A 12,865-nucleotide genomic window follows, 5' to 3' on the forward strand; every position below is an offset into this window, starting at 1 on the left:
CCCACACCGCACAGCAATACTCTAGAATAGGGCGGACAAGCGTAGTATACGCAGTCTCTTTAGTAGACCTGTAGCACCTTCTAAGTGTTCTGCCAATGAATCGCAGTCTTTGGTTTGCTCTGCCCACAATATTATCTATGTGATCGTTCCAGTTTACGTTATTTATAATTGTAATCCCTAAGTATTTAGTTGCATTTACAGCCCTCAGATTTGTGTGACTTATCGCGTAATCGAAATTTAGCTGATTTCTTTTAGTACTCATGTGAATAACTTCGCACTTTTCTTTATTCATGGTCAACTGTCACTTTTCACACCATACAAATATCTTATCTAAATCATTTTGCAAGTCGTTTTGATCATCTGATGACGGTAAATGACAGCATCATCTGCAAACAATCTAAGATGGCAACTCAGATTGTCTCCTATGTCGTTAATATAGATCAGGAACAACAGAGGGCCTAAAACACTTCCTTGCGGAATGCCGAACATTACTTCTGTTTTACTCGATGACTTTCAGCCTATTACTACGAACTGTGACCTTTCTGACAGAAAATCACGAATCCAGTCGCACAACTAGGCGATATTCCGTAGGCGCGCAGTTTGTTTAGAAGACGCTTGTGTGGTATTGCATTATTTTTATTTCCCACAAAACAGTCTTGGCCATGCATTCAGAGTGATTTTGACCGTACTGAAAGGGGAAGGAAGCTTAATGTTAAACTTGCAGCGACGAGCTCATTCCAGACGGAGAACATCGGATTGCGGAAGAATGGAAAAGGACACTGACCATTGTATTTCAAATCGCAGTACCCTTGTTTACTACGTCGACTACGAGTAGTTTAGCTGATACATAAGTCATGTATAGATCACTGTGTTTAGGGTCTGAAATTCCCGAAAAAATATTCAGCAGCATTCTTTGACGTACATATTGTACCTAGCACTTCTATGTCCGCATCTATGTACATTCTCCAAAAGCCACAGTGCGGTGACTGGTGGAGGGTACCATTACCACTACTAGTCATTTCCTTTTCTGGTCCACTCGCAACAAGAGGGAGGGAAGACTGGCTGTCTATATGTCTCCGTATGGGCCCTAATTTCTCTCATGTTATCCTTGTGGTCCCTGCGCGAATGTACATTAGTGGTAGAAGAATCGATATGCAGTCGGCTTCAAATGCCGGTTCTCTAAATTTCCACAACAGTGCCTCGCGAAAAGAGGGCCGTCTGCCCTTCAGGGATTCCCATTTGATTTTACGAAGAATCTCCGTAATATTTGCGTGCTGATGGACCCTACCGGTAAAATATCTACCAGCACGTCTGTGAATTGCTCCGATGTCTTCGTTTAAGGGGGTCCGGGAAGGTTGGTAATCAACATCTTAACTAGTGTAAAATTTATTCATATGAAAGGTACTTTTTATCAGAAATTGTTGGGAACAAAAATTTGTAAAAGAAATGTGGCTTGTAGGTTACACATTTCTAACGACTTTATCAGAAGTATTTCTAAAAATAGTGATTAATTTTAGGATTTTAATTATTTTAGTAAAATGTGTATTCATTTTTCTTTGTAAGTGAGGCTCTAACTTATCCGAGATTAACAAAATAGGAATGTCCCTGTGTTAAAATATGCACAATACTCAGATTAGTACATCCCGCAAAACTGAACAAATTCTGGCAAGAAGAAGCTGAGAAAAAGTACACTTTATTATTAAAAAATACAAGTTAAGGGAAAGAGCGATTAAAGTTGTCAGTGCATCCCAGCTCCATAAGATGGGTTGACATCATCCTCTTCCACGTAATTTGCAATGTCCTTTCTCCTGCTCATCTGCGTAGTTTTGCCCTTGTTTAAAGGTCGCTAATAGCTCTCTCTGGTGCAGTAACTTTCTCTTTATCTAAATTTAACGTTTGTTTCACTGTTAAACGACCAGCATTTAGTAGCAGTGTTTCCAGGACTTCATACCTGGCAACATTTCGTTCACTGAACGTTGCCATTACATCAAAGACCCTAAAATGCAGAGTACTATTTGACAGAAACACTGTCTTGGTGTTTCTGACGCAGATTACGCTGTTAATGGACTCGTTGCGATTCTAGTTGCGGCCATGAACACATTTCTTCAATACTCTTACATCTGACAAAGCTCTGAAACGCTATGGCAAAAGGTATAGCTGGTTTGTGAATAAATTTCTCACCATTTTGCTGTGCTCTGATGTATATTCAACATGAATACTTCCTGGAGGGGACAGGCGAAGAGTGGGGTTGTCGTCTGTTGAAAGGGGATGGGACAAAACTGCCCAAACAGCTTTTCTCGTGTCTTCTACGCTACTAACGTTTGCCTGATGGCCATGCCATGATAATTTTGGATTTTATCTACGATAGATCCTGCGAGTCTCTTCTTACCATGAAATTCTCTGCCATCTTCCAATTTCTTTCCCTTCTTTGCACTTTTCAGTCGTCGCAGCCTCATACCCATTCGCTTTTGTACATGATCTATGTACTCCAGTTTAGTGATAGTTATATCTTATCTGTATGGCATCTCTTCCTCAGCTGCTTCGAAGCTTTTGAATACCCTTCTCCTAAGTAACAGACAAATCTTACTTTCAACTGTTCATGTTCTTGGAAAGTGGTCACCCCCACACAGTGTTTGTTTTAATATATATATCATCGGAAATGGGAAATTTCGTAGATTAGAAAAAAAAATTTAGTTCAAGATTCCAGCTGGTACGGAGTCCCCTAAATCCAACCTAGTGCGGATCCCAAAAAATCTGGCAGTACTCAAGAATGGGTTGCACTAGAGTTCTGTACGCCGTCTTTTATACGTGATCTACACTTTCCCAAGATTCTCCCAATAAAATGAAGATAGCATTCGCCTTCCCAAATGGCAACCTGATGTACTCATTGCATTTCATATCGACTTGCAGCGTTATTCCCAAGCACTTAATCTATGTGATTCTGGCAGGCAGAACATTACTAGTGGTGTATTCGAATGTTACTGGATTGTTTTTCGTGCTCATCCGCATTAGCTTACGTTTTTCTACATTTAGAGCCAGCTGTCATTCATTACACCAATTAGAAATTTTTCCTGCATCATCTTGTATCCTCTTACAGTCAATCAACGACGTCACTTTCCCATACAACACAGCGTCATCGGAAACAGCCGTGAATCGCTGTTCACCTTGTCCCCCAAAAATGGTTCAAATGGCTCTGAGCACTATGGGACTCAACTTCTGAGGTCATTAGTCCCCTAGAACTTAGAACTAGTTAAACCTAACTAACCTAAGGACATCACACACATCCATGCCCGAGGTAGGATTCGAACCTGCGACCATAGCGGTCTCGCGGTTCCAGACTGCTGCGCCTAGAACCGCACGGCCACTTCGGCCGGCTGTCCCCCAGATTATTTATGTATATTGAAAATAACAGCTATCCTATTACACGTGCCTCGTGCCCTCCCGACGATACTCTTGTCTCCTATGAACACTCGCTGACAAGGACAACTTAGTAAACAAACTGGGAATTCCATGAAAATATTTCCCAATCCATATCACTCCTTCCTCCGGCCTGGATCCTATGAAAAGGCTACCTGCCTCCGATCAGTGGAGGTCCAGTTGCGGCGCTGGTATGCAAACTCTAGCTATCATCGTTGACGAACAGCAGTCAGCATGGATGCATGAATCATGCGCCTGTTGCGGAGCCCCAACGCAGCAGCGCTCGCTGAACGGCCGTTGAGGGGACACTGTTGGTAGCCCCTTGATTCATCTGGGCGGTCAGTTGCGCAACAGTTGCGCGTCTATTCGCTCATACACATCTCCGCAGTCGTCGCTCACCCCTGTCATCTATGGCTGCGGTGCATCACAGTTGGCTCGGCGCCGGTTTTGCATTGCGCCATTTTGCCATGCTCGGTATATTTTAACCAAGGCGGCACCCAAATAGTTTAGATAATTAGCCATCTCGGAACGTTTCCATTCTTCCAGAATGAGATTTTCACTCTGTAGCGGAGTGTGCGCTGATATGAAACTTCCTGGCAGATTAAAACTGTGTGCCGGCCCGAGACTCGAACTCGGAACCTTTGCCTTTCACGGGCAAGTGCTCTACTATCTAAGCTACCCAAGTACGACTCACGCCCCGTCCTCACAGCTTTACTTCCATTCTTTTCTCGAAAGTCAACGGCCATGCCCTTTTGGATATCAGATAAATTACTTCGTTTCCGCATTACGACAATGTCTGTACTGTTTTCCGCGCCCCCAATTCCTCGCTCCCCCCCTTTTCCCCGGCATTATTTGTATACCCTCCTCTACTAATGCTGCTATCTACTGTCTGAAAGTGGTTATTACACGTTGACGTCGAACACAGGTGGTGATCACATTAGTGTTGCTGGACCGTGTATTTACTTCACCACAATGGCATTTTTCATAGACAGTATATGTCGATATCTCGACCAAGAGATGCCTGTTTACGATACACTTTACCCGTCTGCTGTTTCGTTGTGTAATCGAAAGCGCGATATAGCCTTTGCCTTTAACCAAGCAACGACCTGCTTCGAGTTTCGCCTGGGTGCATCTCCGCGCTCTGCCGCGCCGACTTAACGACGGCCCGCATCAGCTCGCTCCCAGTCCCAGGCCAACGATATCTGGAGCACGCCCGTCCAACAAAAGTGCTGGAAGTTACGTGGGACATGGTCGCCATAAGAAACTGCCGGAGCTACATATAACTTTGAGAGAGAGTATGTGTTGCTAATCTGTTAATTAATACAGTTGTAAACTACCGTAGGCTACCATAAGTAAGTGCAGCCTGTGGCAGTTTCCCTAGTAGCTTTGGTTGCTTAAGAGCGTTTCTGCGTTACCTACACGATAGGTGTGTTGCATACCTATCGGGCTTTACCTCATCTTGATCGCTTTATTTGCGTTGCTCAGAGCTTTACTAGATTCTCCTAGAAGCTGGAAGTGGAGAACCGCCTAGAAAATGAGTAAGGAAATGTAAAGGGCCGTATAGCCTGCGGAACACTTTTATTCTTCATAGTTATCCTCGAGTCTGTTACTTAAAAGTTAACCATATTTATAGCGAAAATGAAACAGCCAACGATTAATTCACTGTTTATAAGAAAAATTTTGTTGATTTCTAACGTAAAACAGGTGGATGTTGTAGTAAAAATAAAAACAAACAATACACATGCATGACACAGTGCTAGAAGACACAATTTCCTCAAAAAAATAAGGAAATAAAATTAACGAAAAACGGAAAACGAAAACGAACCATACATCGCTTCAACTCTTTGTCGAGCTTATATAAAACATAAAAAAACATTCGCACTTCAGTAATAACAGGAAACTCTCGCATTTGATCATGATGAAGAATGATGCATTGAGTACAGAAGAACAGCAATGATTCTGTCGTATTTTTATGTTTGCACACGTAAACTGTACATTCATTTACAGTACTTGCTTTGGTTACATATAAGTGTAGAACTTACGCGATCAACTAAATTTATTACCTATAAAACGCAATTTTTACGTTGTAAGGATGCAAAATGCACAATCGACAAACGCAGAACGGTTCTAATTATGTATAAAACAAACAAATACACAAAAACAAAGAACAGTCGTCGGCTCCCATTTTCTCTCTTACATATTCATTTATGTCTCTTTCCCTACCAACGCTACTAATACTACCGGTAATCTTAGCATTTACTACGTCACAGAATCGTAGTTTTTGTGGAGCGCAACTGTGTCAGTTTATATGCTTCAGAAACAGGTCGCTTGGTTTTTGAGTAATACGGTCTTGTTCTTCCCTCTACTGTTTGGTATCTACAGAAATTATGCGCAAAGTGGAATGATTGAGCCGTATGGACTTGTCTGGTGAGGTCTTAATGTGTAGAATGTACGAGCTGCTCCTCGGAGCTGTCCACTATACCGTAGGGCCTTTTTATACCGAGTTAACCCAGGTGCTATTTAAAAGAGAGGGTAAAGGGGGCGATAACTTACGTTGCTAAGTATTTTTATTGTGTAAATTGAAGGTGGAAGGGCGAGAAAGAAAAGGGAATATTGATATCAGCTGCAACAGGACTTTGTGCGGCATCAGAGGCGACGAGTGAAAATGTGTGCCAGACTGGGATTCTATCCCAGGATTTCCAGTTTACTAGGCAGTTCCGTTAACCACTGCGTCACACGGACATGCCCTCCATGCTCGCTGTTTTGAGATTCCAGCAGGAGGTCGTACTTAAATGTGCATCCGCATTGAATTTGGTGGATTCATTGTCCGTCAGTTATATGAATGTATGGTGTCTTCTCTCTTTGACGTGTCCGAAAGAACAGACACCACACCTTCAAATCAATATTTTATGTAATTGTTATTTCTGTCTACTGGGTTTGACCACTGCTAATAATTTATGAGCATTGTATGAATTGTTTTCATAACCTATTGAGCAGTCAGCATAAAGTCAAGTTCAGCTTTCTTGTCTTATTTGAAACAATGTGGACGTTCTCGTCAAATTGTATTTAAACACGCTTTTATGGAACTAGCCTCTGTAATCTAAACTTAATATCAAGCTATATACATTGCTTGAGGTTAAATGTTTGTCCATGTAAAGTTATGACTGTTTATCAGGTCTGATCCAGGTTGGTAATTTATGAGTATTATTTGTGTTGGCTTTGATTTTCAGAGTTAAACTTACTACTTGTTGTTGAAGGTAACTGTTCATTGTTCTTTAAAATTCATTTACACATTTTTATCGTTGCCGATTTTGTTTCGAAGTGTTTTTTATAATGATTCATTGTCTTCTCTGCTACAGTAACCTAATATATATTCGTCGTGAATTCATTATTATGTAACGCTCGTTATATGAAATGCTTTTCTCTTTGTTTTAATTCATTCTGTGCTTCATTTAATGTATGTTGAAACAGAACCATTGGAGTGTGGTGAAACTCAACGGTTTGATATCTCAAAATAAATTACTCAATGTATAATTCTAAAAGTGCATTGTTCACTTGCGTTCATTTCACACTTCGCGTGTTACAGAAATATAGTAACTATCTGGAAAAAATAAAATCGTTTTTCTGGTTCACATGTCATGTTCTTGTGACGTGTAACCTCACAACTCCTGGATCGCTATTGTTTTTCAACATCACTAATTGCCATTCAGCCTTAAGATATGCACTGCTACTTGCCATGTAGCTAATTGCAATTTTCGATCAATTTCTTGTAGTCTCTGTCAGTTCACTTTCATAAAACTGCTGCGTACGCAGTCGTGTGGTACACAGCGACAGCCTCAGAAAGCGCCACTATCCAAGCAATTTCCACTCCTGACGCTACTCACTTTCAATCTGTCGCCACGCAAATTCAAATAGGGCGCTCCATCCGCCTGTAGTTATGTCAGCTGCCACAGAGGCTACTGGTACCTGGAACGATTTTTCTCTTCCGCAAAATAGAGCGCACACTGACGTCATTTTTCCTGTCACGGATAACTGGAGAAGCATTGCCACACTCATCCAGTTGGCATAGTTGCCAACGGTTCGAGTTCCCGTAGTTCGCCAGCAACCAGATGTCTTCAGTTCCACCCGACGCAGATCTGCAGATGCTCCCGTCACATCCAGCTGCTATAGAACAGTGATCGTCGGGATGTGAACGCAGAGTGTCCATATAAGTGGTTTTCAATATTCAGAGCCAGAACTCAGAACTTTTAGATACAGCAGTCCAGACTGAACTTCTATAGAGTCTACAGCTCTCTTTCAAGGCCTTTGGTTAGATTTGCATGTAGGATTTGGACTACAAAGCCATGCAACTTTCATCATTCAAAGATGAATGTTTCATGGTACTTTTGTTAATAAATGTTATTTCCTTGTTTCAGTTTGTGTTACGATATTAGTTTACAAATGTCGCCCACTGATCACGCCTCTTGCTAGAGTAAAAAATCCAAATACCTTATACAACGACTAGTTTTCTGCAGTAGGGCGTTCGTTTCCTGTTAACTTAGATGCTGGACGTGAGATTTTTTGGCAGATGCAAAAAAAACTATATATTCACTGATGAGCCAAAACATTATGACCACTGCCCACTGCAAGGTTGAATGCTCGCTGGCGGTGTTGCGGGCACGTGACGCAGCAAGGAAAGAACGTAAGCGGAAGAGAGACGAATGAGCAGTCATTATAGCGAAGATACGGGCAGCAAATGCGGAAATCCACTGATACGAGTGGTTTTGACAAAGGGCACATTGTTGTGGCGTTTCGGCTGGAAACGAGAATCTCTGAAACAGCGGAGCTGATCGCCTGTTGGCGTACTACTGTCGTGAGCACTTACGGAAAGTGGTTAAAGATGGTGAAATAACGAGTAGGCCGTACGGTACTGGACGTCCAAATCTTATCAAGGTAGAGGTCGGAGGACTCCCCACTGAGATCTGTGTCAGATCTGACAACAGAGTACAATGCTGCTGCAGGCACAAGTGTCTCGACGCACACGGTTCAATCACCATTCTTGAGCATGGAGCTCCACATCTCACGACCCCTACGTGTTCCTACGTTGACCCAACGCTATCATCAGTTATGATTGCAATGGTCACAGCATCACTGAATTTTCAGAATGGACCAATAGAAATGTGTCACCTGTATGCTGACCCAACGACATCGTCAGCGATGATTGCAGTGAGCACAGCATCACTGCATTTTCACAGTGGACCAATAGAAGCTTGTCACCTGTATGTTGACCCAACGACATCGTCAGTTATGAATGCAGTGGGCACAGCATCACTGCATTTTCACAGTGGACCTGTATGTTGACCCAACTACATCGTCAGTTATGATTGCAGTGGACACAGCATCACTGAATTTCCACAGTGGACCAATAAAAACATGTCAACTGTCGAATGAATCGCATTTCTTGTTACACTAGGTTGATGGTTGGATCCTTACACGCCGTCTTCCAGGAGAATAGCATGGAGCATGCACCACGCCACAGATTCAAGCTGGTGAGGTCAGAGTTAGGCTATGGGGTACACAAGGGTTAGGCATCATGACAGTAGCGAACTACGTTAACATTATTGTGGACCACCTATATGCTTCATGTCTGAAGTCTCTCCCTACGGGGATGACATCTTCCAGCGTGTTGCAGGATCAGCATCGTGCTACAGTGGTTTGAGAGGCACTGTAGTGAACTCACGTTGACGTCTCGGCCAGCAAATGTGCCTAATCTGTACCCACTGGCGCACATATCGAGAGCAAGCTGCAAGGTCGTAGAACATCATCGTGTAATTGCCAGGAGCTACTTGACCTGTGGGTAATCTGGTTGCATGTACTTTGGGAATCCTGTCAAAGACTTAAAGAATCCATGCCAAGCAGAATCTCTGTTGTACTGTGTTTGAAAAGTGGAACAACATGCTTTAAACAGCTGGTCATAATGTTTTGGCCCCTCGGTGTATGTGTTTGTATTGATGTACACCAAAATAAAGTAAAATTTTAGGTAATGAAATGATTTGATACCTTACAAGCAGCATGCCATTTTTAAATAAATACAGGTAAGTATATATAATTTCTTTGTTGTATTCAGGACTTCACACTGCTTCGAAAAAACATCAAAATAGACATTGTTTCAAATTTTTCCTTCAGTGCCGAAGGGTTAAGAACATATGGCAAATGACATGTGAGTTTTGATTATGTTTGCAATTTACGTCGACTTTGTCGTATACTGAAGAGGCTATCACAAGTAGGCAGCGTGTCTGCTACAGTTCGCTCAGGTGCTTCTGTTTGACTGGCATCACCATCATCTCGTGCACCTGAAACGTAACGATTGCCTTTCACAGGTGAACTAACAATTTCAGGACATCAATCACAGTGTGATATTTCATAATCTTGAACCAGACAGAAACTTATATTCTCAGTCAAAACAAAATACGAAATAATCTGAGCCTCTTTGGGGTCGGGGAGGGGCGGTGAGGGACATGGAAAATCACTTTTTGGAGCGTCAAGTGGCAAAGTGTTGCTCGAAGTAGTGATAAAAGTACTACTGTGTTCAGATTCTTGTAAAGTAGCATCTGGAATACAATTAGCAGTTTCATAGGAGTGGCGCAGGAGATGTTAGTATCTAACTAATAGGTAGCAACTACGTCATTAAATGACTATCACGAAGCTGCTCAGTTTGCCAGCAAGAAAATGTTTGTTAGAATAATTTTTTTCTTAATCTCGGTACAGTTAATTATATGTCAAATTGATGCATCATTTACTATTTCGTGTTGTGGAACGCGTGGTTTGTAACATCTGATGCGAAGCGTTTTATTTGTGGGGCTGAGTGCCAGAGTAGGTAAAATGCCACTTCCTTGAAACTGAGAAAAACGGACCTAAAGTTTAGTACATCACACAATTTATTGAATGCATATTACTTGAAACTATTAAATTATTATAGAAAGCAGACATTGATGAAATCTTACTTGAAACATGAAACCGAAAAACAAATATCTTATCCTAAAAATAGTAGTACGTACTTCAGACTCTTGGAGATGGCCCATTACAGCTCTAAAGTTTTTATAGTCAAACTAGTAAAAGCTTCTGTGGGCCATCTCCAAACACCCTCCTGAAGCTTAGTTTTCCACATTTAAATTCTCTAAAAATTGATATGAAACTGGTGGAATATAAAGTAACAAACACACCAGGTCTTCATATTTAGTTTTAGGTAATTTTATAATATCGTGACAGATACCATGTGGAAGGAACGCCAGGTGTAACATTCATAGTGTTTTTGCCCCTTTCCACTGGCGAATTGTCAATAATTTTCCAGGTTTATTTCATTTAATGAACAGCGGAATTTAATTTTCACAGTTCCATAAGTTTTAAACTTCATCCACCAACTCGTAATTTTTAACCATTGCCCTTTTGTCCATCTGTAGTTTCCTAGCGCCTTGAAAATTTACGTTTTGTATTATCTTTGATATCCAAAGAGTCTAACTGATTTATTTATTTCATTGTGAAAGAGTTCTTTCTCCTGCTATGTTTTATGAGATCCACATAATCACCTACTGAAAACAAAGATTTGGCTTTGCGTTTATAAGATGCAATACTACTGAAGTTCCTGGCATTTGGGAGGAAATAATGACCTGCTTCTAGAAATTTTTTATCTATAATCTTCAATTGAGTGTGGTGGACAAGATAGGTCAACAGCGAAGCTATGTGCTGGTTCCTGTTTCATCCTCCACACGTGTGAGAATATGTTAGTAAATGGTCAGCTTTTGTATTTACTGATTTGAGGTAAGATAATAGACATTAGCAACCCTTTGAGCAGTGTGTTCTCCGCACAAACACATTTGTCCTGAATCATGTTCACAATCATGCATTCTACATTGTATATCCAAATGTTTTCATATAAAAATAAACATTTGTAGTTAGAAGGGGCAGACGTATCGTTTGCTCTATGGCAAAAGTTATATTGTGCACAACTTCACTGTTTTTAGAGTTCGTAATGTCTGCTGTCATCTCATTTTGTGCTTTCTCCGCACTCCCTTATACAACTCCCATTTAAACTTTTGAGAAGTTTCTCCCTCCTGACTTACACTCACTCTCATTCGAGAGCCAACAGAGCGTGTATCATATTTTGCTTTTTTTTAATTAATTGAACTTATTACCGAACGAACTTCTGTAACAGCATTCTTTAACAATTATTTATTTCCTTGTACAAATTATAATGAAGTTCATAGATTTGCTCTGTTATAGTTTTTGCGATAAATACTGACATTTAACGTTATCTACACTACTGTAATGACTTGTCTCGGTAGGAAGACTTTTAATTCGTGATAACCTCCCATAACTAATGCCATGCAAATTGAGAAATGTGATTTTGCTTAGTCTGATTTTACTGTCACCGTAGAAGAAACAAAACGCCACTGTAACTAAATAATATACTGTTAACGCTGTTTAATATAATCACGAATGAATTATGTCTATGAACCAGTGCCTGGCTTGTTAAATTCAATGAGATGGTACATACTCGCAATCTGATGTAATAAACATGTGAATGTTCACGACTGTCTTCTGAGTTAGTATCCTCACGACGTCCCTTGATTTTCATTACATTAACCATCCCTGAACGATATACCTTTTGCTATTCGGAATCACCAATGAACCAGAACGTGTCATGCACATGTGCCCGGTTATTTGTATTGCCCAAACGTTCGAAACAGTGCAAGCAGCATTTACAATCTTTGTGTGTGTATGTTTTCGCAGATACACATTTTCCATTTGAATTAACGTACTCTTTACCCTTGTTTCTTTTTCAAGTATTTTTCATTTACTGATCACAATTTCACATACGTTCCCTTGCTTTTCTAACTATTTCACTACTTTCTTGCCTTATGTCGGCCGTCTTGAATGTTTACACCACATGATACGAGTCGTTTGTTTTGATTGGCTGCTTGGATATTGCCCACTACGGCTCTTAAGGGAACTGAAATTTCATAGAGAGGCTTTTCTTTACTCTGTCATTATCTCGCATTATGAGGGGTTTGAACCACCCCAACCGTTTCGCGAAGGGCTTAAAGCAGTTTTCTGCTCTAGAGGTTCGATTTTTACCTCGTTTTCAACATTTTGTGAGGCGAAATCAAAAGACAAGTCAAACAATGCTTAGATATTTTTATTCATCTGTCTATTATCTGCATTTACAAATTTTGTGTCCAAAAATATTGAGGGGTTACTAAACAAAATGGCGCCGAAGATCATAATGCATGTCGTGCACCGGTGGGCGGCTGGACCTGATTCGGGTAACTGGGTGGTCTGAAACAGACCAGACTAAAAAACTATTAAAACATACGAATGTAGTTATAGTCAGAACCTCCGAAAAGTGAAAGTCTTTTTTCACAAAATGGCTGCTATTTGAAAAAAGCAAGAAAAATCGACTTTGTTTGGG

At 40.9% G+C, this 12,865-nt stretch overlaps 1 protein-coding gene across 1 annotated transcript in view; it reads right to left on the reverse strand.

The window, feature by feature from the left end:
- Positions 1–9,680: 9,680 nt before the first annotated feature.
- Positions 9,681–12,865, reverse strand: part of LOC124775316 (farnesol dehydrogenase-like) — a 65,231-nt gene continuing 62,046 nt past the window's right edge. The window contains exon 7 of the mRNA XM_047250151.1: positions 9,681–9,749. Within this exon, the coding sequence (XP_047106107.1) occupies positions 9,696–9,749 (54 nt within the window). The 3' untranslated portion in view covers positions 9,681–9,695. The remainder of the gene's footprint in view (positions 9,750–12,865) is intronic.

The sequence above is a fragment of the Schistocerca piceifrons genome, chromosome 2 (assembly GCF_021461385.2).
Source record: "Schistocerca piceifrons isolate TAMUIC-IGC-003096 chromosome 2, iqSchPice1.1, whole genome shotgun sequence".
Taxonomy (NCBI): Eukaryota; Metazoa; Arthropoda; class Insecta; order Orthoptera; family Acrididae; genus Schistocerca; species Schistocerca piceifrons.